Below are 26,943 nucleotides of genomic sequence, written 5' to 3'. Positions count from 1 at the left end.
AGGAATCCCTTTTACAGGAGATTATTATCTGATTAAATTGTGTTTGTTGAAAGGATGTAACTCACTAGCTTGTGTTTCCCCTAATCACATTTGACCTTTACAAATCTTTAAAACATGTCAAAAATGTTATATTTGTACTAAGAATGGAGTCATGAATCGTTGAGAAATGCATTGTGCTGCAATCGTTGCAGGAGGACCTGGACTTTGATGGTCAGCAGTCGTTCTCTGATCCCACCAGTCCATCGGGCAGCACTACTCCTATGGAGGGAGAGAACATGGGAGGTTGGTGGCCAGAGTACTCTGCCCCTAATACAGGTGTGAGGCCCGCTAGACAGTTCATATTAGCATGCACATTGCATATTGTTTGTGCCACCAAGCATTTGTGTACCTCCATAGCACCATAGTTTGGATTCTTTTTATGTTTCGTATTATGTTGACTTAACCACCTCACAGTGTTTCATCTGAAACATGGATTTGTGTGTATCTAACACATCAACCTACTGCGCTCATAGCTTTGGTTGACCCATATTTTTAGTTTGCATTTCACTGACCGTGAATATTTATTTGAAGCATGTGCGTGCTGATTGAACTGCCTAGTTTTGGTTCAGTAGAGTGTGCTGCCATCCTTTTATCGGACACATTAAACTTGTGGGTGGTCTTAAACGTGTAGGTGAGCTGAAGGCAAGTGTCGGTAAGTATTTGATGATTTTATCATTATGTGATGTGCTGGCTTTTAGTCACGGGTTAGGTTAAGGATCTTTGCTTTTTGTTAAAAAAGAAATAATATCTGAACATTGTTTACATAGAGAAATGTTTTATTCTCTAAATAAATGTTAATCTCTCATCACTACATCTATATGACTACAAGATAATTATAAGACTACATCACTATTACTCGTATAAAATCCTTAACCTGACCTATTAAAGCTTTTTATTATAAGTTTTAAGCAAATTTAAATTGCTCTGAACATAATCATCTCTCAAAACACGTTTGTATACCATGTTGCTCATTTATTGCATGTGTTTGTTGTTTATATTTGTATTGGAAAAATATTTTGCAGTCTTTTCCTCACGCTGCTGTATCCCATTGGGCTCATGTCTGTTTTGTTTTTGAATGTGCACTTGCACAACAGATGGCTTAAGGTCAGTAGTAGAGGAGTTGGAGGTGGAGAGAAATCAACTTCAGGAACAAATCATTGCACTTGAGGAGCGCTGTCAAGATCTAGAGGACAGGCTGCAACTACAAGCTCGGATTGAGTCCTTGCAGGTTTGTTAAGTATTTGTTGATTTTATGTCCAAGTGCATGTGCAAGGTTTTGTTTTTCGTGTTGTCCTCATCTAAGCAAGGATAGTGCCTGGAAAATGGTTGCTCTCCCTTTCGCTAATGCTCTTGTTGTTGTCCATGTAATTGGAAGCAATGACACACCATGCATGTATCAACTAACTCCGAGAAAGCTAATCTACAGTCCTCAATCTTTGTATGAATTAGTATTGTTTAGAGATTTCATTTTAAAAATGTATATATAGGGCTGGGTCGGTATGGATGTTTTCTAACCCCGGTCAGAAAGCAAGAAATGACTGCGGTGCCGCGGTTTCCCAAAAAAAAAATTTTTTTTAAAAATCTGATTGAGAGTTATGGATTATGAATTTTGTGCCGCCATCGCAGCTAATTAAACTTTAGACAGCCGCAGCAACTTCAAAAATTACTGGAGCAAATGCTTCAGACATGAAAGAAATGAGCAGTTTATCAACAAGGCTATCACAATTTTAGATCTGTTACATTCATGATGTTACAACTGTAGGCTACCGCACATTTTAATGGCTGCCTCAGGTTGTAACAAAGGGGGTCCTACATGTCGCTGTTAAGTTAAATTCTTAACAAACTAGAACATATTTTTGAATTCTTTCATGGAGTAAACATGTATGACTCCTTTCTGGCCAAATTTCACAGTTTTCACTTTTAACAGCTTTACGTAGGCTAAATCGAGTTTGAATGGAGAGAATAGAAAAGTGTTAAGACTGTGCCAGTTCTCCCCTACTCTCGCATAGGAAACAAATGGAATGTTGGAACATTGCGCTCCCCAACACAAACGCGAAAGGTCGGGTTTGCTTCATCTTTTGATAAGTTTTGAAGTTTTGTTTTGAAAACGGAAGGTTAGCCTACTTAACGTAACTGTGGTTCTCTGAGAAATGTCATAAGATGGTTCATCACGACATCACATACAACGTGCACACATGTGCAGGCCAGACGTCTTAAGCTTACTGCATAACGTGATTATTTCGGAGATTCTGCTACGTTTTCAACCCAGAAAAAAACACGTTATGCAGTCAGCTTAAGACCTCTGCAGGTGGGTACATGAAGTCGAATCTCCCAAATGTTGATTTATTTTTTTTGACGAGCTCAGACCCGCGGTAGGCGTCACACGGTAATGCGGTTACCGTCCCAGCCATATGTGTATAGTTGCATTAAAGCTTACTACATACTCACAATATGATGCCATCCTCCTCCAAACTTGTACTAATGATAAAGAAGTTAGCAATTCAGTACCTTTCGAAGACATTAAATTTTCCTACAGTTCATTGCAAATCTTGTGCCCACATACTAGGATTTTGTAACAAAGCCCTCTAACACAGGTGACGTTTGATGTAAATGAAGAAGGGAGGCCATATTGGGTTTGTCAGGTGTGTGTTTTTGTCAGTGTGTGCTAGAGAAACTACCTCCAGCAGTGATGTTTAACGCTTGGGTTGTTCCTGTTTGGTTTTATCAGACTCACTTTCCTGTGTCCACATAATGGGTGTAGTACATTCACAAATCTAGTCTAATCATCTGCTGACTTTATTGACCACCAGTCACAGGGTGTGATCAGTGTGCAGCGTCCCTCCTCACTCTGTGCCTTCAGTTTAAGAGGAGGGGATGTGTCAAAACCGAAGGGGTGTTTGTGTGCTGTGAAATAACATGCGTTGCTTTCTTGTTTTAATACATCACCTGTCCCATTTTGCACTTTTTCATTTTCACTTTTTCTTTCTTTATCAAGAATGAGTCTGAGAAACTTCAGGCTCAGTTGGCAAGCCTCCGTAGTCAACAGACCAGAGATGCTGAAAAACACCAGCTCCTTGTTACAAGTCTCAATGAGCAACTGAAAGGGTAAGACACATACAAAATATATAAAAATAAAGAAACATTAATTAATTCCACATGTTAATTATAAAATATTTGTTACACTTGGATCATGTGTTGGCCTCATTCTTCCCTTACTATAGATTGAGTGATACACAAGAGTGCCTGGAATCCTCTCTAATCGAGAAGGAACATACACTTGCCAAAACCTCAGAGAAACTGGAACTCATTGACAGTCTCCGAGATGCCCTTCGAGAGAAGGAGGAGCAGCACAAGGAGGTGTCTGATAAACTTCTTCAAACTGAGCATAATGTAAGAATTTATGGATGCACTGTTTCTATCTGTCTGTCTATCTATCTGTTTATTGCCTTTGTTTGTATCTAATGGTCAAGTTAATAATTTGTTCTCCACCATGATTTTCTTTAGCTGTCTGTGGTAACCAAGAAATGCAGTGCTTTCGAGAAACAGTGCTCGGAGATGAAAACAACAGCAACAGATCTCACACAGAAGCTGAGTTTGCTCAAAGAAAAGGTTTGGTTCTGTTCAGACATTACAAGGCTCCTTATTCATTTTAAGCATGTTAATGTGCATGCTGTAACCAGAACAAAGGTGATGTTAACTAACGTTCTGCTTTTGTCTGGGCTTTTTAGACACAGAAGCAAGAAGCTACTATAGAATCTCTACAGGGAGACCTGGATCAAACAAATGATGAGCTTGATAAGCTAAACTCTACACATTTGGAGGAAAGAGCTCAGCTAATTCATGATCTCCAGAGTTGTGAGAGAGAGATTGACAACCTCAAAGACACTCTCTTAGACAAGGACAAGGAGATATCTGCTCTTTCTGGTAACATGGCAGAGTATGCAGAACAAATCCAAGTACTGAAACTAGAGATTAAGCATAAAGAAGAGGACCTTGTCCGAATTGAAGGTGCCCTGAGCAAAGCTGAACGTGAAGCTCAGGTTATCCGTGACTCTCAGTCATCCGATCAGCAATCCCTGAATGCCAAGCTATCTGAGCTGATTGAACAGCTGAAGTCCACTGAGAGTGAGTTAGAGAAAACCAAAAATGAAAAGGATTTGAAGGTGACCGAGGTAAATGATTTGACAAAACAAGTTAAAGAGGACAGGCAAACCATTCAAGGCCTGAATGTTGAAATACAGAAGCTGATGGCTGACCACCGTAACCATCTCTCAGACTGTGAGCCCCTGGTTTCATCCTTGAAGGAGCAGGTCTCATTTGGCTCTCAGAAGTTACAAGAGTCAGAGAGTCTCCTTTTGCAGCTGAAGGAAGCAACAGCCTCTAATAGCAAACTGAAAAACGAGCTTCTGGAGAAAGAGCAAACTTATGAGAAAGAACTGAAGTCTATTAAAGATGAGAAGAACAGTCTACTTGCTGAGGCTGGCAAGCACAGTAATGACCTCCAGTCCCTCTCAAAGCAACTTCAGGAGCAGGTGGAGAGTCAGGAAGACATCAAAAGGATAGTGCAAGAAAAATCAGAAATCATAACATCTCTAGAGCAGCAGCTTAAGAATACACAGGAGGAATCGGAGAGTCAGGTAGTGAAACTGAATGCTGAGCTTAAATCCAAAGATCTGGATAAAGAAAAGCTTGAAAAGGAACTTGCAGCAAAATCTGAAAGTGTCTCCCAGTTGAGAACAAACTTGAAGACTTTGAAAACAGAAAAACAGAAATTGCAAAAAAGTCTTGAGGAAAAATCTGAAGAGTCTGAGGTTCAGAAGCAGCATCTGGAAGAACTGTCAGAGAAAATTGAAGTCACTGTGAAAGAGAATGGTGAAATACAACTACAAGTGAACAGTCTAAAAGAGGACAATGCCAAACTCCAGCAGGAGATTAAAGAGAAAATGAAATCCATCTCTGGGCTTGCTGAAGAGCGAGATACTTTGATCAACAAAGTGTCTAGTCTTGAAATGCAGCATTCTGAGAATTGCAAAATAATACATGCGCTAACAAAGAAAAAAGATGAGCTCAATCTGAAAGCCAGTGAACTGAGTAAGGTACTTGAGCAGAGCAAACAGTCGGTCACTGAAAGCCTGTTGGAGAAGACAAATGAATGTAATGAACTGAACAGATTGCTTCAGGAGAGCCAGACAGCATCTTCACAGTTAGTGGATCAAGTTCAAAACTTGCAATCTCAGGTTGACCGCCTTAACATCACCTCACAGGAGAAGGACAAAGCCAGTGCTGACCAGCATTTACAAATGGAGACTCAACATGCCCAAGTGATTCAACTGCAGGAGACACTAGCTCTCCTTCAGGAGCAGGGGGCTGCCTTGAAATCAGGGCTAATGGAGAAGGACACCATGCTGCAGCAGCAAGCCACAGAGTTGTCTTCACTGCAGACTGAGCTTCAGCATCAGAAAGACTGTGTGTCAAGACTCCAGAGTGAGTCAGAGAATCTTGGAGCAGAGTGCTCACTTTTAAATCAGACCCTTGAAGAAAAAGAGGCAAAGCTCAGCACCATGACCCAGAAGTGTCAAAGCCATACAGAGGAACTGAACAAAAGGAACGAGTCCATGGTTTCTCTAAGCAGTCAGTTGGCTAATGTTAATGAAAGCAATTTAAAGTTGGAGTCTGATTATACCACCTTGAAAGGCTCCTTAGATATGCATGTCTCTGATAACAATAAGTTGAAAGAAGCAGTGGCCCAGAGACATGCTGAAGCTGTTGCATTACAAAGCCACGTTCAGGCCGTGACTGCACAGAATCAGCAGTTGCGAGCTCTTTATGACAACAAAGAGAAAGAATTGAATGAATTTCAACAGATTGCATCTGAGCTTAATAATAAGGTTACCTTGTTAAATGAGCAAAATGGTAACCTTGACTCACAGGTCACTAGTCTTTGTGAGCAAAGCAGAAAACTCCAACAAGAAAATGATGACATGTCAAAGCAGATCTCCAGTGCAAGTGAAGAGAACACTTCTTTACAAAACAAATTAAGTTGCCTAGAAATGCAACATTCAGAAAACCGCAAGATTATAGACGGTCTGATGAAAGACAAAGAGCAGTTGTCCTTACGAACAGAAGAACTAAACACTGTTCTGGAACAGAATAAACAGTCCTTCTCAGAGAGTCTTTTGGAAAAGACAAATGAATGTGATCACCTGAAAAAGTTACTTGGCGAAAGAGAGGAGACGGTCAACAGTTTACAGAAGCAACTGGAGTTCTCAGACTCTCAGTTAAAGGATCTCAAAGACACTGTTTCTGAAAAGGAGAAGGTTTGTTCTAATCAAATATCACAGTTGCAGACATATGCAAGCCAGGAGGCTCAACTACAGGAGACTCTGACTCTCCTTCAGGAGCAGGGGATTGCCTTGAAATCAGGACTGATGGAAAAGGACAACATGCTGCAGCAGCAAGCCACACAGTTGTCTTCACTGCAGACTGAGCTTCAGCAACAGAAAGACTGTGTGTCGAGACTCCAGAGTGAGTCAGAGAGTGTTAGAGCAGAGTGCTCACGTTTAAATCAGATCCTTGGAGAAAAAGAAGGAACACTCAGCAACAAGACTCGTGAGTGCCAGACCCTAACTGAAGAACTCAACAAGAGGAAAGACACTATTGTTTCCCTCAGCAGCCAGTTGGGTGACATGAATGAAAACTTTGTAAAGCTAGAGACTGAAAATGCTGATCTGAAAAGTTCTGTGGAGAATAACATATCTGAAAATGTCAAGCTAAAGGAGGAGTTGCAGAAGACACAAAATGAATTGGTGGACCTTACAGGCAATATTCAAGCCCTAAATGAACAGAACAGTAAACTGAAAGCAGACTTGCAGAAGACCGCGGTTGAGGTATCAGACAGAAGGGAAGAGATAATTAACATCAAGAACGAACTTTCTGTTGCCAACAAGTTGACCGAAGACTTGCAGTTAGCATTGCAGCAAAAAGAAGAATCGCTGAAACAGCAAAGCATGCTCATTGAACAATTGCAAGCCAAATCTGTTGAGGGTGAAGGTGAGATAAATCAGAGAATGGAGACTATGGTCATGCTGCAGAAAGAAGCGCAGAGTTTGCAGGCTGCTGTCCAGAGCAAAGACACCCTCTTATTTGAGAAGGAAAGAGACCTCACTGTGCTTAAGGATAGGTTAGCATTGGAGTTGGATGAATCAAAAGGTCAGCAGCATAAGCTTCAGGATGAGTTAAACAGGATTAAAGAAAGTACCAACCATCTTAGTATGAGGATAACAGAACAGGATGCTCAGCTAAAGCAGAAAGTGGATGAGTGTATGACTCTAAAAGAACTTGTTTCAGAGCTTTCAGATTCAAATTCACTCTTACAGAGTCAGGTTGAAACTTTGAACTTTAATTTGAAAGAAAAGGAGGATATAATAGGGGATGTGAATAGTTCCTTTTCAGAATACAGTAACAGCCTAAAAGCCAAAGAATCAGAATGTGAATCCTTAAAAGAACAGGTTTCCAGTCTCAGCGAGTCAGTAGAAAAACTGAAAAATAGCCTCAGTGCTCAGACTTTGGAAATGTCTTCTCTTCAGTTGGCCCTTGAGGAGAGCAGGACATCCATGGATGAACAGCGTAAATGCATTGATGACCTGCAGAGAACGGCAGACGAGTCAGCCCTCTTCAAGGCTCAGTTCATGGAGAGTACAGAGCAGGTGACTGTTTTGCAGAGCCAGATCATGGGAGCTGCCCAGGAGACTGAAAGCCTCACTAAGTTAGCTGAGGAGAGACAAAGTGCCTTAGTCAATCTCCAAGGAAAGTTTGCATCACATTCTGAGGAGTTGCAAACACTGAAAATGTTATTGTCTCAGAGGAATGAAGAGATGTCAAACCTCAATATAGCTCTGACGGAAAGCAGGGAATCTGCTCTCACTGCAAACACATTAGTCATCTCGCTCAGGCATGAGGCTGCATCTCTTCAGGATGAGCTACAACAGCTAAGAGCTTCCAGTGCTGACCTTTCAAAGCAAAAGGATGAGGCCCTTTCAGTGCATGAAAGAAATTCTATGTCATTAACTGTGGAAATAGAAAAACTGAAATCCCAACATCTTCATGTGGCTTCACAAGTCAATGCACTGACAGAGAATCTTGAACAACGAGAAATGGCTCTACATGCAATAAATAGTCAGTATACTGCTCAGGTAAAACACTCAGAAAATGTAGTTTCAGAGTTGAAGAAGTTAAGTGATCTTAACAAAAGCCTTCAAGAGCAAATGGAACTTACAAAAGAGGATCTACTGCAAAAGCTTGATGTATCCACTAATGAGAAAGCAGAGTTGGAGAAAGAGGTCAAGAAACTGTCAGTTGATAAAGAAGAACTTGAAAAAAGCTACCGCAACCAGATCCAAGTCGTGGAGCAACAGTTGCAACACCAAATCCAGCAGCAGTCCTCTAACATGAGCGATGTCATGGAGAGCATGAAGTTGGAAAAGGAGCATCTCCAGGTCCAGGTTAGTGTCAAAGGTGAAGAAATCACCAAATTGAAATCAGAAATTCAACGAGTTGAACAAATTCTCCAGGAGTCAGAAAAAGAATGGCTGTTTGTTCTTGATAGAGAGACACAAGATAAGAAGTCCCTCAAAGAGAAACTAGAGACTCTTGAGAATGAAATTATGTCTAAAGATAGCAAAGTACATGGTTTACAGCAGGACCTAGACCATTTGAATGAAAAGTTGGCAGAGGCAACATCTGCTTTAAATGTTAGTTCTGAAAGGCTGAAAGAAAAAGAAGGTGATTCATTGTCAAGTAAGAATAAACTAGAGGAAATTTTAATCACTATACAAGCAAAAGACAAAGAAAATTATGATTTGAGGAATGCATTACAGAACATAGAAGCAGAGTACAAAAAATTAGACCATAGCAAACAATCTGCTGAGGCAAATCTGTCTGAAATTACTCAGACTATGTCAGATAAATTAGTCGCCATTGAAGAGGGGAAGTTATCTCTACAAAACAAAATTAAAGAGTTGCAAAATAATCATCAGTTTGAGGTAACCTCACTGAGAGAGGAGCTACAAAGTCTTTCAGCACAGTTGCAGCAAAAACAGCAGGATCTGTCAGAAGCAGAGGTTTTCAAAAATGGAAATGAAGAATTTAGTCTGTTGCAGGAGAAGATGCAGAGTCTTCAGCTGCAACTTCTTACAGAGACAGAAAATCTGAAAGAGGCAGATGTTAAACAGACCACATTAATGAATGAAGTTCAACAAAAAAATGACCAAATAAATTCCATGAAAATCCAGATAAGTCAACAAAAGGAACTTATCACTGGGCTCAGCCAGCAATTAAAAGAGAAAGATGCCTCTGTTACACAAGTAGTGACATCTGCCTCTAATGAAAGGATGAAATTCACTGAAGAAAAGAACAGTCTTCTCTATCAAATTGAAAGCCTGGAAAAAACTCAGAATATCACAATCAAGGAGCTTGCAAATATGTCAAATTGTTTAGAAGAAACCAAAACCAACATGTCTCTTTGTCAAAATGAAATTGAGTTTAAGGATGTAGAGATAAAGGAATTGATTAAACAGAAGGAAGAATTGAAGACAGACCTTCAAAAAGTAACAAAAGACAAAGAAGCTATGAAGAAGAAACTCCAAGCAGCTTTAGTTGTCCGAAAGGAGCTACTTAAGAAGATTGAGAATTATGAACAGCAGAAGACAGAAGATTTGAAGGTATTAGATTTACAGAATAAATTTCAAGAACTAATGTTACAAACTCAGACTGCAGAAACGGAGCACAAAGCCCTTGTTGATGATTTACAACAACAGTTAGAGTCAAAAAAGACAGAGATCCTAGAATTTGCTCAAGTAGTATCAGGGAAAGATGAAATTCTAAGGCAACAGGAAGAGCATATGGAAAGTTTAAGAGGAAAGTTACTTGAACAGGAGGTCAGTTTAACCACTTCTCTCCAGGCCCTTGAGGAAAATGGAAAAGCCATTGACAATCTCAAAACAAACATCAGTGAAAAAGAGCAGGAAAACAGTGAATTGTTGGTCAAAGTTGAACAATTAAGAAGAGAAAATAAAGACAAAGAGCAATGCTTAAGAGATCAAGAGAGCTCCAAAGTCTCATCAGTAGATGCAGAAAGTGAACTTGTTAAGGTGACACAGGAGAAGGCTGTTCTTCAGAGGAAAGCACATGCTGCACTGTTGGCCCGGAAAGAAACCATGAAGAAGGCTCAAGAGAGTGAGAAGAAGTACACACAGGAGATTTCAGAACTAAAAGATGACTTTAAAGCTCTCCTTGAAAAGCATTGCCAACAAACAAATGAACTTAATGCAGTGCAGTTGAAGTATGATAATATGGTTAAGGAACTAGAAGAAATCAGACATGTTGCAACCTCTCATCAGAGTCAACTAGAGAAGTTAACTGAGCAGAGAGACAATGTGCTACAAGATCTAAGAGTTGCCCTAGCCGATAAAGACAGCCAAGCTAACGCCTCTGAAATATATGCGGAAGAGATTAAACAAATTCAACTTAGCTTAGAGAAGGCTAATGCAGAGATTGAGAGAAAGGACATGGCACTGCTGACACTTGAAAAGCATTCAACAGACCTTACTGGGAAATTGGAAAAAGTTCAGTCAGACCATGAAAACTCTATCAGAGAATTAAAAGAAACGGCTTACCAGCTTGCAAAGCAGGGACAAGATATCAAAAATCTACAGCACCAGAACCAGCATGAAAAACAATTAATGGTCGAGCAGCAAAGTCAGTTACATGAGTTGCAGTCTTTGAATGAAGAATTAAGACAAAGGCTGAAGGAGTTGGAAGATGAAAGAGAAAAACAGTCCCAGGATATGGAGAACATTGCTAAAAGACACATTGAAGAAAAAACTCTTGTTAGGTTAGAGCTTGAAACTGCACTGGCCAAGAAATCTGAGGAGCTGGAATCTCTCCAGAGTTCTTCAGTACAGACACAGATGGAGCTTGAGAGGGTAAATTTGCAGTGGTTGACATCTCAGAAGGAAGTAGAGAGTTGTAAACTCCTGATTGAAAGCCTACAGCAAGAGAAAGAAACCATTTTTAAAGATTTGGAAAGCAATCAGAACCAAGTTGCTATTTTTGAATCACAGCTTAAAGAACTGCAAAGACAAAATGAAGAGCCTTTACAGAAAATGGTGGCCATGGAGACAGAATCAGACACTGAAGTAGTTGAAAATAGGGATGAAGAATCTGTCAAAAGATCCTCTGATCCACTTGATGTGAATCTAAATGGTGAGAATGCTGATCTGCTTGCCCTCCAAGCCATTGTCACTGAAAAAGATGAGCACATATCTGCCCTGGAACAACAACTACAGAGGCAAATCCACCTTCATGAACTTGCAATGGACAAGATGAGGACTGAAGTTAATGAACTCCAGCAAAGGTCAAGAAGCAGCGAACAGGCAAGTGAAAAAAAAACAAATGAACAGCTGACAAAGAAATTACAAGCTGCATTGATCTCTCGCAAGGAATTATTAAAGGAAAACCACACTCTCAAAGAAAAAAATCAGACATTGTCATCAGAAAATGAGCAGATTCGCACAGCATCTGCTGGCCTTGAACATGCATTGGCTGAACTAAGACAGCACAAGACAGATCTGGAAACCTCTTTATTCTCCCTTCGTAGTGACAAAGAGCATCTAACTGCTGAAGAGGAGCGAATGTCAAGTGAAAACCACAGTCTCTCAGCAGCTTGTGACAGCCTTAAACTTACAATAGAGAGCATCACACAACAGAAAGAAGCTTTCTCCTGTCAGTTAGAGTCTCTGAAAGATTCTCAGACAGAAGAGCTGTCAGAATGGAAATCAAAGCACACAGAACTGAAGCAAGAGTATGAATCTCTCTTGCAAGCATATGAAAATGTCAGTAGTGAAATGGATAAGATGAGGCAGGTTTTGGAAGGGGCGAGAAGAGAGAGACATAAATCTGAATCAGAAAGACGGAACCTTGAGAAACAAATGAGTGAGGTAGAGGAAGAAAATGAGAGAATAAAAGACAAAATGAGGAAGTTTGCCAAGGCTAAGCAACAAAGAATGGAAGAGCTTGAGGAGGAGAACATCAAAATCAGACAAGATCTTGATCAGTATGATGTGAAACAAAAATCTGTTGTGGAACAACTCACAGTAAAGAACCAGCATTTAGAAGGAGAGATTACTCTCCTCAAAGATTCTTCCGAGGAGCTTAGGTTAAGGTTTAGTGAAATACAACTTGAAAACCAAAATCTGGCCAAAGAACTTGAAACTGCAAGCTCTTCATTGGAAAAGTGGCACGATGAATCAAAGAGTAGTGAGAATAATTTACAACTTCAGCTCAATGACGCATTCAATTTGAATAAATCATTGACAGCACAGATTGAGGCACAGAAATCTGATATGGTGGCACAACAAGAAATTGTTGAGGCAGCACAGAAAGAGAAAGAAAGTCTGTCTGAAAAGTTGCAACAGCTGCAGATAGATCATGAGACTGAATTGAAAGAAAGAGACAAAACTGTGAGTGAACTAAAAGAAGTTTTAAATAAGAATGGACATGAAACCATTAGCCTCAATGAGAAGGTTAGGATCTTAGAAGATGACAAATGTTTATTGCAAGAAGAGTTGGAAAATGCCCAAGAGATATCAGACAAAGTGAAGAATGAGAATGAGTATCTTGAGACTGTGCTTCTCAAAAATTCTGAAAGAATTGATGAGTTGACTCAAATAGTGAACGTACTACAGTCACAAAATTTCCATCTAACGACTCAACTGACAGAGAATAAAGATGAAAAGGCCAAGGTATGCCAAGAGAAGGAGGAACAGCATCTTAAACTTGTTAAAGAGTTCGAGGAAAAGCTGAAGACCGTCCAGAGGGGTAGCGAGGGCACAAAAAATACACAGAAAGAGCTTAAAGAACTCCTGAAAGAAAAACACCAAGAAATCAATCAGCTCCAGAGTGACTGTATCCGATATCAAGAGTTGATTCTGAATCTTGAGCGGTCTTTGAAGAATTCACAGTTTAAACAACAGAAAATGGAGAAAGACTTAAAGGAGAACAGTAAGACTGTAACTGAAATGATGGAACAAAGGAAAAAACTTGAGGATGAACTGTCAAGTCGTCAGAATTCCATTGAGGAGATCAATAAACAGTTGACAACGTGTAATTCTCAAAAAGAGCAGTTACAACATGAACTGGAGCACAATAATAAACTTTTGGAATTGCAGACCAAGGAGAAAGAAGAAGAACTGGAAAAAATAATTGATCAGCAGAAGTCTGTTCATAAAGACAGGCAAATTGAATTTCAGAGAAGAATTGATGAGTTGTTGCATCACAGTGAGAAGGAGTCAGAAGTGTCAATTTTATTAAAAAGGCAGGTTGATCACCAAGATTTACAAATAAAAAGACTCACAAGAGAGTTGGAGACCAATTCTGCAAAGCTTGCCATCCTCTCAGGTAAGCCAGACAATGTTGAACCATTGAAGTACTGGAATGATATTTTCCAGAAAACATTGCATGAAAAAGATGCTCAGCTCCTCGAGCAAGGCAGTGTCATAGCTAGACTTCTTGAAGACATCCGGGGCAAAGGAACAGCAATGAGTGAAATGCAAATTACTATTAAGAGGCTTGAGAGGACATTGAACGATTACACAGTAGCAGCGACAGCACAACAGAGACAGCTTATTGTCATGAGCGCAAGCAATACGGAGCTCAGCCAGAATGTAGAGCTCTTCGATAGACAGTTACTTGAGCAGAGTGCCCAGATTGAAACGTTACAAAGTGAGAAAGCAGCACTTAACAGACAGCTGTCTGACAAAATGGATTCATCATCACAAATACAGTCCAATCTGGAATATCTAGAAAAATCATTGACCGATGCAGAGTCGCAGCTTACCTCAGTGCAGTCTCAGCATAACAAGCTGTTGACCGATTTCGAGAAGCAGGAGGCCATGTTGTCTCATATGAAGACACTACTTCAAAATAAGGATGCAGAGATCTCTACACTGTTGTCTTCCAGAGATGGACAGATGTCAGGTTATCTGGAACAACTGCAAGCAAATCATCGAACTCAGGTGGAAGCTTATGAAGAGCGATTAAATGGCCTTTACAGCGACAGAGAGAAGACCCAACATGAATTCAGAAGGCTGGAAAGCAAGGTCAAAACTCTACAGGGAAAAACTGACCAGTCCATTCAAGAAAAGGAGAAAATGGCTACACAGATGGAGACCTTTAAGAACTCTATGGTGTCCCTTCAAAACGAAAGAGATCGTTTGATGTCTGAGCATCGCATACTTCAACAAACTGTTGCACTGCACAAAGAGAGTTCTGCCGATGGAGACTTGGGCCCCTCAAAGGGTTTGAAGGGAGAAATAAAGACCCTTCTTCACCAGATGGATGACCTGAATTCAGAAAATGCAATGCTTAAAGCACAGCTGATAAGATACAGGGAAGACTTGAACCAAGTGCTGTCTCTGAAGGACAATCAACTAAAAGAGCTTCTCAAAAAGCAGCAAGATTCTATTAAAAGCCTTGAAACCCAAAAAGTTGCTGTTGAAAAGCAACATTGTGCTGCTGTTTCACAACTCCAAGTGGAAGGTGAGACAGTGCAGGCCTTAAAAACTCAGAATTCAAAACTCCATTCTCAGGTTAAAGAACTTGAAGCTAGTGTAATAGCCTTGCATAAAGAGATATTAGAATCTGACAAAGGTAAAGTGATTGCTGATTTGCAGCAAGCTGTTGCTGCCAAAGCTGCCGAATGTTATGACCTTCAGCAAAAAGTCTTTGCCCAGAAAGTTGCTGCAGATGACCTTAAATTGAACATTGAACAACTTGAAAGTGAAACGCAGAAGAGGCTTAGAGAGGCTGAAAGTAGGTACCACTCTGAAAGACAGGCCATTGAAAGAGAAATAGGTCTCATGAGAAACGAGAGGGAAACTGCAGAGCAGCGAGTGGCAGAGCTAGCTAGGGACCTGATGCAGACAGAACAGCAGTTGTCTGACTCCAGGAGTCAAAGCAAAGAGTTGAAGTCTCAGAACGAGTCTCTAGGGAAAGCCATGGTGGCACTGCAGAATGACCGTGAGCAGCTCATTGACGACTTCAAAGTTCTCCAAAGTAGGTACGATGCTGAGCTCAGAGAAACAACAGCTGCTATGAACAAGATGGAGTGGCAGCTCCGAGACCTCACATCTGAGTTGACTGCTCTGACCACACAGAGGAATGTGTTGGTCGAGAAGCTTCAGGCTTTGGAAGACAAGGACCCCCAGTCCAAACTTACTGGCCTGGTGAATGACTTGACACAAGCAATATCACAGAAAGAGGTGGCGCTTCAGCAAGTCTCGCTGGAGAACATTACATACAACAAGCAAGTCACTGCGTTTTCCAGAGCAATGGCCAGTTTGCAGAATGATCGAGACCGCCTAATGGAAGAGCTAACTGGAACTAAGAAAGCATTAGAGTCCAAGCTGCAGTCAAGTCCTGATACAAGTGCAACTTTGAAAGCAGAGAAATTGGAAATCCTTAGTAGAAGTGTCAATGCCCTACAGACTGAGAGAGATGGACTGGTGAGTTTCCATCTACTCTATGACCTTTAGGTTGCTTACTAAGATGGTGTGGTGATGTGGTGCTGTACGTGTGTGCTCTGGCAGCATGCAGCCTAAAGGCATTGTTTGGGCTTGATATGGCTTTGATATGCTCAAGCATGGCATTTTTAGCTTAGGAAAGCTGTCTGTGATTAATTCAGCTCTACATTGATTGTACTTTCTGAGTGTAAATGCTTAACATTTTTCTTTCTTTTTACAGCAAAAAGAAGTTGAAAGCCTGAGATCTGTGAATGCTGAGCTGGCAGAATTGAGGCAAAAATATGATGACCAACAGAGGGCGATCCAACAAGCACAGGCCTACAGGGCACAACTGGACAAGAATTTCTCCACATATCAAGCAGAATTTGCTGAGCTCAGGTAAATTTCTGGACCGGCACCAATTGCAGTCTTTACTTAAGGAAATCCACATTCAAAGATTGTCGCTCCTTAATTCCTTCAAAACAATAAGGTGTTTCCTTAATCTCAGTATCCTTCCAACTTTTTCACATATTGTCTATAGAAAGAAGAGTTCACCTCTCCAGTCTGAAAAGCTGACCTTTTTGCATCTATTCAGTAGGAGGCAGTGTTCCCCACTCATTTCCCTTGTGTTGCCTCAACAGTTCTTTGTTGGATCCATTCCCTAGATGCAGGTTCTCCATATGCTATGCAACAAAGGCCATTATGGTGTCATATTTCTGCATTCATCTAGACCACGGTATATCGCCCCTCTCCCCCCTGAACGACCCCATGCATAACTCACGATAAATCTGTCCCTCCTGATGACAGAAGTGGCATGATGGATAGCCCCCCCTCACCTCAATTCCACATGAGCAAATGTCGATCTTCCACCTTGCCCCCTCTGTTCACTATTCCACCTTTGTCCAGGTGGTCAGCTAACAGATGAATGTTGTATGTACCAGAGTTTTCATTCGGAGGAATGTCTTGATATTTAAGAGTGGCTTACACTATTAGTGTTTTCCATCTCAATGTTATTTTCCACACCATTTTCCATAGGCATCATTCACATCATAGCAGACCAAATTTAGTAAAGGTCTTTCTAGTTTGTTTTGGCAGTTTGGCTTGGGAGGAGTTTCAGGTTCTGTGTGTCTGTCTGTGGTGGGCTGTGGTATGTCTGGCATGGGATATTGGCAGGAACAAATGTGAGTGTGTGCACCTCCGAGGACTTGTGGCACTACGTAATAGGTCCTCCAGTCCACCCTTCCCTACAGAAAGGCCCTGTTTGTTGGGAAGCAGTATCAGGAAGTAATCATGGTCTTTTTTCTCCTAGGGATGAGAACAGCAGGTTGCTGTCTGAGGTTCATTCACTAAAGGATCAAACCCGGAGTGTCCAACCCCTCTATCCTTCTAAAGTGAGTGATTCGCTTCCCATGTGGCTGTATTTTTGCTTGTATTCGTATATCTTTGTATGTATGTTCTGATCCTCGCTTATCTTTCATGTCCACTCCCTCATTGTATATCTTTTAGTATGTTAGTTGAGCCTCTGTTATTTATTTATTTATTTATTTATTTATTTATTTATTTATATATATATATATATATATATATATATATATATATATATATATATATATCCTCTTCCTCAGGAGTCTGTGACGCTGCTGGGCAAGCATGAGGGTGCGGAGTCGTTGGCGCAGCTGCAGGCTGAGAGGGTCCAGCTACACAGTAACCTCCAGCGCTGCCTTCATGAGATCCAACAGAGGGATCTGCTCCTGCAGCAGCTCAACACTAAGGTGTCACGACCCCCACTCCGCTCCCCATGAATTAGTGATGGAGAAAATTGTCTCCTATCATTAGCATGGTGTATGATAGCGGTGTGGAAGATTGTGTGTGTGTGTGTGTGTGTGTACATAATGTATTGGAAGTTTAGAAAATCTTGGATGATCTTTTCTCATGTTTTCTAATAATCTCTGACATTTGGCCTCCTTAGCTGCAGCAAGTCTCAGAGGAGAAGGGAGGCGTCTCTGCTCAGCTGAAGGCCGTGTCTCAGACCCTGAGGGACACCCAGCTCAGCCTGAGTGAGGTGCAGAACCGCTACTACTGGCTGCAGAGCCAAGTTCAAGCCCAACAAGCGCCCGTACAGGTGCGAGAAGTCTTGTGTAGGACACAGTATTATGTGCAATGATTTATGCCTGTGTGGATTGTTTGGAAGTGTTCATGGTCATAATTGTGATGGTGTGTTGTAAAACAGGGTTCGGTGCATGTGGAAGTGGCCCCAGGAGCACCGCAGGAGAGGAGCAGTGCCGTGGTGGACATGGATGGAGCTGAAACAGGAGAACTAGCGAGCAGGTGCGATTCTGTTTATGTCCAGCAGATGCTGATATGGCATGGAAGACATTCACACTGTGCTGTATTTACATGTAAGAGATGTGTTTAATTGTGATCCATGGAAGCTGTACCAGTTGATGTATCTGAGAAACTCGCGTTCCTGGTTTAGATTGGCTGAGGCAGAGCTTCAACTGGACACTGCCCAGCAAAGTGTGTCCCAGCTCACTGATAGGCTGGAGGAGGAGAGGGCAAGAAGAGAAGCAGCAGAAGAAGCTCTGGAATTGGCAGATACAAGAACTAAGAAGTAAGGAGGATTGTAGTGGACTGGTACTTTGGCATTTTTTGTTCACATTCCATTGTTTCATTAATACTAAAGATGAATGTGTCTTTCTATGCCTTGTCTTTGTGTGTGTGTGTTTGTGTGTGTGTGTGTGTGTGTGTGCATATTTAGCATGGAAGCTCGCCCCTCCGGATCTCCTCAGAGAGATTTTAGCATCCAGCTTGAAACGGACGAAGAATGGGAGGCCTTGATTCTGGACCCCAATCAACATGTGGTGATGCGCACGGTGGGTGTTTTCCTATTGGCCTGTATTCTGCCAGACCTCTGAAACAACACAAGACACAATAAATGGTGATATCCAATTATGTAAACATCTATTGAACCAGACACAAAGTCTTCAGGATTGTTAATGTATTTCATAATTTTGTGAAACCAGTGAGAAAACTTTCAAAAGAGTGATCAGTAAGTTTGAAGGTTCAAATTTGTTTGCTGTGCGTGTGTGCGTATGCATATTAATTTGTATGTGTGTGTGTATATATATATATATATATATATATATATATATATATGTGTGTGTGTGTGTATATATATATATATATATATATATATATATATGTGTGTGTGTGTGTATATGTGTGTGTGTCCTCAGATGAAGGGTGGAGTGCTGGCCTTCAGACGCTGGCTCCGGGGCCGGAGTCTATACTGCTCCAGGCTGCTGACCTCCAGGGCCAAGTCCCGCTACCTATTCCTCTCCTACCTGCTCATACTCCATGTGCTGGTGTTCATGTGCCTGAGTGGTGCCCTCTAGAGGAGACTATAGCAGCTACGAGTTGAACCACCTGCACATGCATCATCTTTAATGAAAAGACCTGCAGAACAAAATGCAGCAGAACACTTGGAGGGAGATTGCCCAAGTAGTCAAAGATTAACCTGAATGTTCAACTATTCTTTCACTACAATATTGCCGCTGGTCTAAGGCATGAATGTTGGGACCAGCCATGCTAGTCCCAAGGAAATGGCACTAATTTTTTTGTTTGTTGGTGTTCTCTTTATTTATACAACAGTTTAAATGTGATGTCCTTGCATCAAAGCCCCTTGCTTTTTGGAGAAGGGGTCAAGATCACCCATTGCTGTTCAGTCCCCACAAACCACGAGTCCTCACTTGTCCTAATTTCCCCTTCCAGTACACACACATGTACACACACACAGTGTCTCACAGGCAGCGAGGCCTCCTCCTTAACCTTGCCTCCTCCCCAGCTGCGATGAAGCTATGCACTGAACTCAGCCTATTTATAATTTTCTAGCAATCCAGCAGGGCTTTTTCCTTACCCCAACCAACACCCAACATGCTGAAGGGTTACATTAGATGATGCACCTGTGTAACAATTTAGCGCTCTGTATGAGGGTATATCTGTGTGTATGTACGTATGCATCTGTCCTATATTTAAAGAGAGATGAATAAATGGCTGTGAAGTATGCTAAGTCCTATAGTGTGCTGGAATATGTTTAGTGTATAAAAAAGGTACAGTTCTGATTTCTGTTGTATGTAATGTAATGAAATGCCTCTGTTTACATGGCAACCCATCTAATAATGCTGTGCCACACAGTAGGCTCATTCCAAGCTTCTGTGACTCTTATGTTCCTAATTATATGTAAATATGGTGTTATTAAGGAAAAAAATCTACTCTACTGTATGTTAAAAGAAAACTGCTGTGTGCATCTAAGATGTCATTTTCTACACATGGTCTATTTTCTAAGAGACGAATCATTAGTCAGATAATGTTCACTTTGAGAGAATGTTTCACAGCTTTTTGCCTTTTTCAAAGGCTGGAACGTGTGCAATAAGTCTGAGGTCTTGTTTTTCTTTTCTTTTTCTTTTTTTTGGTTTCTTTTTTTTAATTTTTTTTTTAGTGTGTGGTTAAGTTAGTGGCAAATTTTAATAAAAAGCTAAAGTATCACTGTATTGTGTTGATTTGTCACAGTTTTATAATTTCATAAATTTTCATTGAACAATTGGGTTTTTTAACTCATGATTGAATAGCCCTTTTTGCCAAGGTGCATAACTGCATTTGGCTGTTATGCTTCTTTCCTTTAAAGGATTTTCATGCCATCTGTCTTAAACAGACCCTCTTGTCAACTGTGGTCTCATCTTTCACGCCATTGGAGGGGGCTAACAGATTTCCTTTGATGGCTGTGTGAAAGCTTGTTGCATCTCTACCACACCATTCATATTTCCTTGTGTTGTATGCCCACCCACCCCCCTTTCCCCTACACACACACACACACACACACACAAACACACACACACACACACACACACACACACACACACACACACACACACACACACACACACACACACACACACACTCCTCTGCCCAGCCTGAGGTGTGATTGGCAATGTAGCCAAAGAGGCGAGGCCATACCGCTTCATTCTCGCTGAACAGAAGTTCTTTTATTTATAGTGGGACTGGGACATGGTGCAGGAAACTGGAGTGGCATTACTGCACAAAGGCTTCACCATTAACGCCCTTACACACTATTGCTATTAAATTGCAATAAATGCTCATGACTATGCTTAGGATGTTCACACCTCCACATTAGCAATTTCTTTTCTGATCTGGCCATCATGTCAACTTCAGTGTGTCCAGGCACCTTGCACTACTGCTACAATGAGAACTTGATCCCCCTTCCCCCATGAAAACAGTGCACAGCAAACAGCTATCATTCAACTAGTTGACAAGCACTCTCCTCAACCCCTACCTCTCACCGTCCTTCAAATCAATAAATTACAGTCTAACATTAAACCCCCTCACCGCATGTGTGTGTGTGTGAACCTGTTGTGTCGGAGTGAGAGCCATCCTTCCCATGGAGGGCAGAAGCATGCCTCCGTGGGTAGATGGAGGCAGGCCGAGAGTGACGAAGGGACAGTGTCTATCCTAAAAAGGCCGTGGGCATGGGGTGGTGTGAGGGGACTCGTCCATCGGCGCTTGGGAGGATGGAGAAGCGCCAGGAGAGGGGAGGGGTGGTCTGCTATATATTAGTAGACCAGGTGAGCAGTTCTCTCACTCTCTAAAGGGAGCAAAAGCACGTGAGCCTCCTCTCCTGAGTGGTAAGTGGTAGGAAGTAACACCGTTACACCCTGTTTGTGTTAAGTACAGTTTGAAAGAAGATCTCCACATTTAACTGCCAATAATTGTCAATTAGTTTAATCGTCACAAATTATAGAACTACAATATTTTCATGATCTGATTTTTATCCATATGTTTATTTTAGTTTAAATTCAGTAATGTATTAAATAATAATTACTGTATTATTCATTAATCTGACATACTTTACTTGAGACCAAAGCATCTTGGTTCCAATCAGCCTTACTCTTCCAGCATTGCTCTTGTAGTATCTAGATAGGCAGGCCAGTTGTGTAGGAAGCCTTGTTGCTTACAATCCAAACTTTGGGGGGAAAATGTTACTCTATTTGTCTGTATTATCAATCTTACAATCTCACATTTGTTATATTGGATATGTAGTGATGTCTTTATCATCTGTGTGGTCATGTGTGTGTTGGACTGTCACCCATTGATTATGTGTGGCACTGTCTGTGTCCTTGTAGTGCAGGTCTACAACTGTCTGAGTAAAGATGTGTGATGAGGAAGAGACCACCGCCCTGGTGTGCGACAACGGCTCTGGCCTGGTGAAGGCAGGGTTCGCCGGTGATGACGCTCCAAGGGCTGTCTTCCCCTCCATCGTTGGTCGTCCCCGCCATCAGGTCAGTCAGATAGTGATCATAAAACATCAGCCACAGTGAGGTGACTTAAGGTAACCATCACCTACTCTTCAAACTGGAGTTCGGATTGTTATAGAAATATAGGTTGTGTATTATGTAGATTGATCGCAGTTGACAGTTATATTTAGACTTCAAGTTCACAACGGTCAGGGAATATGATATTTTTAGGCTAGGTGTGTGTGTGTGTGTGTGTGTGTGTGTGTGTGTGTGTGTGTGTGTGTGTGTGTGTGTGTGTGTGTGTGTGTGTGTGTGTGTGTGTGTGAAAAAAGAGAGACAGACAGACAGAGAGAAAGGGCATCATAAAATAGCCTTGTCAGTGCATGATGTATTATGTTTGGGAGCATGCTTCTGAAGGACATTCGTGTCACTGCCAGAAAGTTCTCCACTGGCTGAAGTTCCCTAAAGACGCTTTTCAGCCATAACTGTGAAATGTGTAACAATGTCAGAAGTGAATAAATACATCATCTTGCATGATAATGCAAAATGTGAACTTATCAGAAATGTCACCATGAAATATATTGTAAAGCCCTGATATGCTATGTAAATTGTTTATAAAAACTTCATCATCACAGATGTTTTCCAGCACATTAATTTTCAGATTCATTAAATGATTATTTCTCTCTCTCTCTCTCTCTCTCTCTCTCAGGGTGTGATGGTGGGTATGGGTCAGAAGGACAGCTATGTAGGAGACGAGGCTCAGAGCAAGAGAGGTATCCTGACCCTCAAGTACCCCATTGAGCACGGCATCATCACCAACTGGGACGACATGGAGAAGGTTAGAGCAGAGTCAAAGAGCTTACTGACAGTCAAATGCATAGCCTACTTTCTGATGACCTGCATAGACCTGATGAACCTGATGTGTCTTCCGCTGGCAGATCTGGCACCACACCTTCTACAATGAGCTGCGTGTGGCCCCTGAGGAGCACCCCGTCCTGCTGACTGAGGCCCCTCTCAACCCCAAGGCCAACAGAGAGAAGATGACCCAGGTGAGTTAGGCCACTAGAGCTGCTCACTATGCAATTCAAGTCAATTCATTAAAAAAAATGAAATTCCAAAGAAAGTAGGCATATCAAAGGACACAAAACAGGACACAGCACATGGAAGTGACAAAAACATGGCAGACAATGTGATATATATATAGTATTTAATAACATATAATACTTAATACAGCAGATGAACAAGTTTCTAAATACATAAACTAGAACTGTTTGTTATGTCAGGAGGCAGGAAATTGTGAATTGTTGCTTGTTGAGGTGAGAGGCAGTTGAGTAACTAGTATTCCTTTAATCTCTCTGGGCAGATCATGTTTGAAACCTTCAACGTTCCTGCGATGTACGTAGCCATTCAGGCCGTGCTGTCCCTCTATGCCTCTGGCCGTACCACTGGTGAGTGTTGAAGAGTATATGGATGTAGCAGAGTGTGAGATGCAGTTGAGAACTCACTGTTCTGTTGCTTGGCCTGACATGGTGGACTGAGATAGGACAGACCAGCTTCTTACCCTTTCACTCCATGGTAGCGCATGGCTGTACAACATGAACTTTGGCTCACATTGGCTGGACAGGCTTAAGTGCTTTATCACTGATTACTTTTCATTCTTACACAATTTACATTTCATTCTAACAGTACCTAAGATATATCACTAATCACATGGTTTTTCCACCCCTGAAAACACATTGCAACTATACTGTAGCTCTTCAGATTAATCAGCAGGTCCAATTCATCTCTGTAGTGTCCAGTATAATATGTTAAATGGAGCACTGTCTGAACCCCAGCTCTTTGTCTCTGTAGGTATTGTGCTGGATGCTGGTGATGGTGTGACACACAACGTGCCAGTATATGAAGGCTACGCTCTGCCCCATGCCATCATGAGGTTGGATCTGGCTGGCCGTGACCTGACTGACTACCTCATGAAGATCCTCACTGAGAGAGGCTACAGCTTTGTCACCACTGGTGAGGACACTGTGTCCAGGGGGGCAGAGGACAGGGCAGAGCTAGGGCCTTCTTGCACTGACAGGGGGATCCCATAGAACATAATGACCTTCATTATTACTAAAGGGGGGGGGATATTATGTTCTTAGAGTCCAACATTTCTAGCAGTGACCCTGTCAGCCACATGGCTGTGTGTGTGTGTGTGTGTGTGTGTGTGTGTGTGTGTGTGTGTGTGTGTGTGTGTGTGTGTGTGTGTGTGTGCGTGTGCGTGCGTGCGTGCGTGCGTGCACTCATGTGTGTGTCTATGTCAGTATGTGGGTGAGAGAGAGGGGGTTGGAAGACAGACAGAATGTGTTCCAGAAATACAGAGCCAACAGCTCTCATCGGGTCTATTCTGAGGCAGCAGGAAGGCAAGTGTGGCAATTGATTGCGTGTGTCAAAGGTCTGGAAGTCATGTGACACAGGCACACCTGTGATCCCCTATCTGTTAAGCGTGGCCATACATGCCTGTACATGACCGGTCATTTTTTATGGTGACCTGGTCAACCAGCACAATCTACAGGCCAAACTGAGGTACTGCATTTGTTTTAGGCATAAGGGAAAAGAGGAGCTTATGTGTGACATGCAGTCACACGCTTGTTCCTGATATACATATTTTTATCTGACTCCTAGCCGAGCGTGAGATTGTCAGAGACATCAAGGAGAAGCTGTGCTACGTGGCCCTGGACTTTGAGAATGAGATGGCCACGGCCGCATCTTCCTCCTCCCTGGAGAAGTCCTACGAGTTGCCCGACGGCCAGGTCATCACCATTGGTAACGAGAGGTTCCGTTGCCCTGAGACCCTGTTCCAGCCCTCTTTCATTGGTGAGTCTTACAACATTAGGACTACTCAAAGCCAGGCTTTGCTCCTTTCCTCCGAAAACCTTGACTTGATACACTGCAGAGTTGAAAGACTGTAGTAGTCCATTCAATATCCATTATTCTTTGTTTTCTGTTAGGTATGGAGTCTGCTGGAATCCATGAGACCACATACAACGGCATCATGAAGTGCGATATTGACATCCGTAAGGACCTGTACGCCAACAATGTGCTCTCTGGTGGTACCACCATGTACCCAGGTATCGGTGACCGCATGCAGAAGGAGATCACAGCCCTGGCACCCAGCACCATGAAGATCAAGGTACAGAACCCGAGTCTCCATCTTCATCGCATGCAGGGATGTAGTGGAGGATAAATCTGAAACTCCAGAAATAGAGTTTATCCACCTCTTATTAGAGTTTATCCACCTCTCAAAAGGGTTTATTCACCAATTGCAACTTTTAACATTCAAAAATCACACTGTATTATCCACATTCACAATATGCAGTCATCAACACTCTAGGAACCATGTAATACCACTGGTATTGTTATAAACATGGGACAATAACCTCCACCAATCAAACATGTTCTGAATGCCTTTTTTTTAAAAAATCCGATAGGAGCCTATTGCATGGCGCAGTCCACCTCACCGAGATTACAAAATTCATAGTTTACCCACCTCTTATTTTACCACTACATCCCTGATCGCATGTGAAGATGTGGAGTGATGTACACATGGAAGGCTTTGGAAGTTCTGTAATTGTTACATATTCTATCTATCTATCTATCTATCTATCTATCTATCTATCTATCTATCTATCTATCTGTACTTGGTGATTGTAAAGCTGACCCCTGTATTGTACTGTGTTGAACACAGATGATTGCCCCTCCTGAGCGTAAGTACTCTGTATGGATTGGCGGCTCCATCTTGGCTTCCCTGTCCACTTTCCAGCAGATGTGGATCAGCAAGGATGAGTATGAAGAGGCTGGACCTTCCATCGTCCACAGGAAGTGTTTCTAAACACACTTGTACTCACACACAAGCAAAGACGCACACATATTTTTTTTTCACACCCTTTGATTTTCACACCAATCAATTCCTTCAGGCAAAATGTTCCATTGTCACTCCAGCGCCATTCTGCATTTTGATCTTAATTGCACATGTGCTGTTGTCATTCATTGTAAATCATTGTTCATTCCCGCCCTTTGTTCATCTCACAATAAACATTTCTAACCCCCCATTTCTGCTGTCTCCTATAATCAATGAGACCAACTACACTTTTACTAGAATATTTTTCATCAAGGCCTTTTCACTGAAGAGTCATGCAGCAATAAATTATGCCAATAGTAAATGGTGTAAATGTTTCTAAAAATATATACATACTATATAATTTATTTCACTCCATAAGACTAAGTCTGTTACAGTTTTTCTCAGTCGCTTTGGTGCTTTTCTCACATCACTATTAACATTTGCACAGCAGTTAGTGCATTTCTCAAAACAATTAGTGCAAACTGCAAAACCTAATGGATAACCTGCAAAAGCACATCACTTGCTCAAAATGGATAGTCCATTCCTCAAAAGCAAGTATTCATGTCAATGAAACTGCCAGTGTCATCAAAATGAGAAGTCTTGACACCATGTCTTGACCGTTTATGAACAAGATAGTCAAATGGCTTTGTCATGTTTTCATTATGACAGTTTATTCTCTCTGTGTTTTCCAATGCAAAAAAGGTCAGAACTCAGTGACACTACCTGAACATGCTCAAGACAGCACTATACACTGCTTGTACAGCCTTTTGAAAACTACAGTAAAGTTACACATTGCTGTAGTTAGGGAAGTAAGTGAGTACAAGACACTGAATACGTACATTTCACATTTTCACTGTGCTCTTTGCAATTCTACAGCATTGTGACAGAATTTGATAACTAGTTCAACAATTTTGTATGTAATGACTCAAGCAATGAAATGAAGACTATTAGTTTTATTGGGAACGACTGTTCAGCATCCATAAGTATAGTTCATTTTGACTGACATGACATAAGCAAATGATAATGTTATAAAACAGCAGAGAATTGTATATGAAAGCAACTGATGCATGTCCAAAAGCATTTGCAATTTGTTCAGAGGAAGGAGAAATTACTATGATGTGCACAAATGAGAATAGTTATGAGAATGTTCATTCTGATC

The 26,943-nt window shown here is 41.5% G+C and overlaps 2 protein-coding genes across 5 annotated transcripts in view; both read left to right on the top strand.

Moving 5' to 3' along the window:
• LOC121681781 (golgin subfamily B member 1-like) overlaps window positions 1-20,141 on the top strand; it is a 31,088-nt gene extending 10,947 nt beyond the window's left edge. For 2 of the 4 annotated variants that reach the window (XM_042061706.1, XM_042061704.1), the window contains exons 16-30: window positions 192-315; window positions 1,134-1,267; window positions 2,634-2,681; window positions 3,035-3,144; window positions 3,261-3,429; window positions 3,544-3,648; window positions 3,768-15,599; window positions 15,838-15,995; window positions 16,906-16,987; window positions 17,222-17,368; window positions 17,566-17,718; window positions 17,827-17,924; window positions 18,073-18,207; window positions 18,355-18,469; window positions 18,833-20,141. In XM_042061706.1, the coding sequence (XP_041917640.1) occupies window positions 192-315; window positions 1,134-1,267; window positions 2,634-2,681; window positions 3,035-3,144; window positions 3,261-3,429; window positions 3,544-3,648; window positions 3,768-15,599; window positions 15,838-15,995; window positions 16,906-16,987; window positions 17,222-17,368; window positions 17,566-17,718; window positions 17,827-17,924; window positions 18,073-18,207; window positions 18,355-18,469; window positions 18,833-18,991 (13,569 nt within the window). In that variant the 3' untranslated portion in view covers window positions 18,992-20,141. The remainder of the gene's footprint in view (window positions 1-191; window positions 316-1,133; window positions 1,268-2,633; window positions 2,682-3,034; window positions 3,145-3,260; window positions 3,430-3,543; window positions 3,649-3,767; window positions 15,600-15,837; window positions 15,996-16,905; window positions 16,988-17,221; window positions 17,369-17,565; window positions 17,719-17,826; window positions 17,925-18,072; window positions 18,208-18,354; window positions 18,470-18,832) is intronic. The other 2 variants (XM_042061705.1, XM_042061707.1) reach the window with 2 other exon arrangements.
• A 1,019-nt stretch (window positions 20,142-21,160) lies between these two features.
• LOC121681782 (actin, alpha cardiac muscle 1-like) lies at window positions 21,161-25,995 on the top strand. The gene is made up of 9 exons (XM_042061708.1): window positions 21,161-21,295; window positions 21,794-21,949; window positions 22,614-22,742; window positions 22,843-22,953; window positions 23,268-23,352; window positions 23,756-23,917; window positions 24,569-24,760; window positions 24,895-25,076; window positions 25,632-25,995. Exons 2-9 carry the CDS (start codon window positions 21,821-21,823, stop codon window positions 25,773-25,775), a joined length of 1,134 nt encoding a protein of 377 aa, XP_041917642.1. The 5' UTR covers window positions 21,161-21,295; window positions 21,794-21,820; the 3' UTR covers window positions 25,776-25,995.
• The last annotated feature ends 948 nt before the right edge of the window (window positions 25,996-26,943 follow it).

This window comes from Alosa sapidissima, chromosome 14 (genome assembly GCF_018492685.1).
Source record: "Alosa sapidissima isolate fAloSap1 chromosome 14, fAloSap1.pri, whole genome shotgun sequence".
Classification (NCBI taxonomy): Eukaryota; Metazoa; Chordata; class Actinopteri; order Clupeiformes; family Clupeidae; genus Alosa; species Alosa sapidissima.
The sequence above is the reverse complement of the archived record's forward strand: the minus strand, read 5'-3'. Positions and strand labels throughout refer to the sequence as shown.

Bases quoted from the DNA above. Each gene is read 5' to 3' on its own strand.
- LOC121681782 (XM_042061708.1), top strand. From the start codon at position 21,821: ATGTGTGATGAGGAAGAGACCACCGCCCTGGTGTGCGACAACGGCTCT. The intron at 24,761-24,894 runs GTGAGTCTTACA...GTTTTCTGTTAG, and splicing joins GTTCCAGCCCTCTTTCATTG to GTATGGAGTCTGCTGGAATC. The intron at 25,077-25,631 runs GTACAGAACCCG...TGTTGAACACAG, and splicing joins CCAGCACCATGAAGATCAAG to ATGATTGCCCCTCCTGAGCG.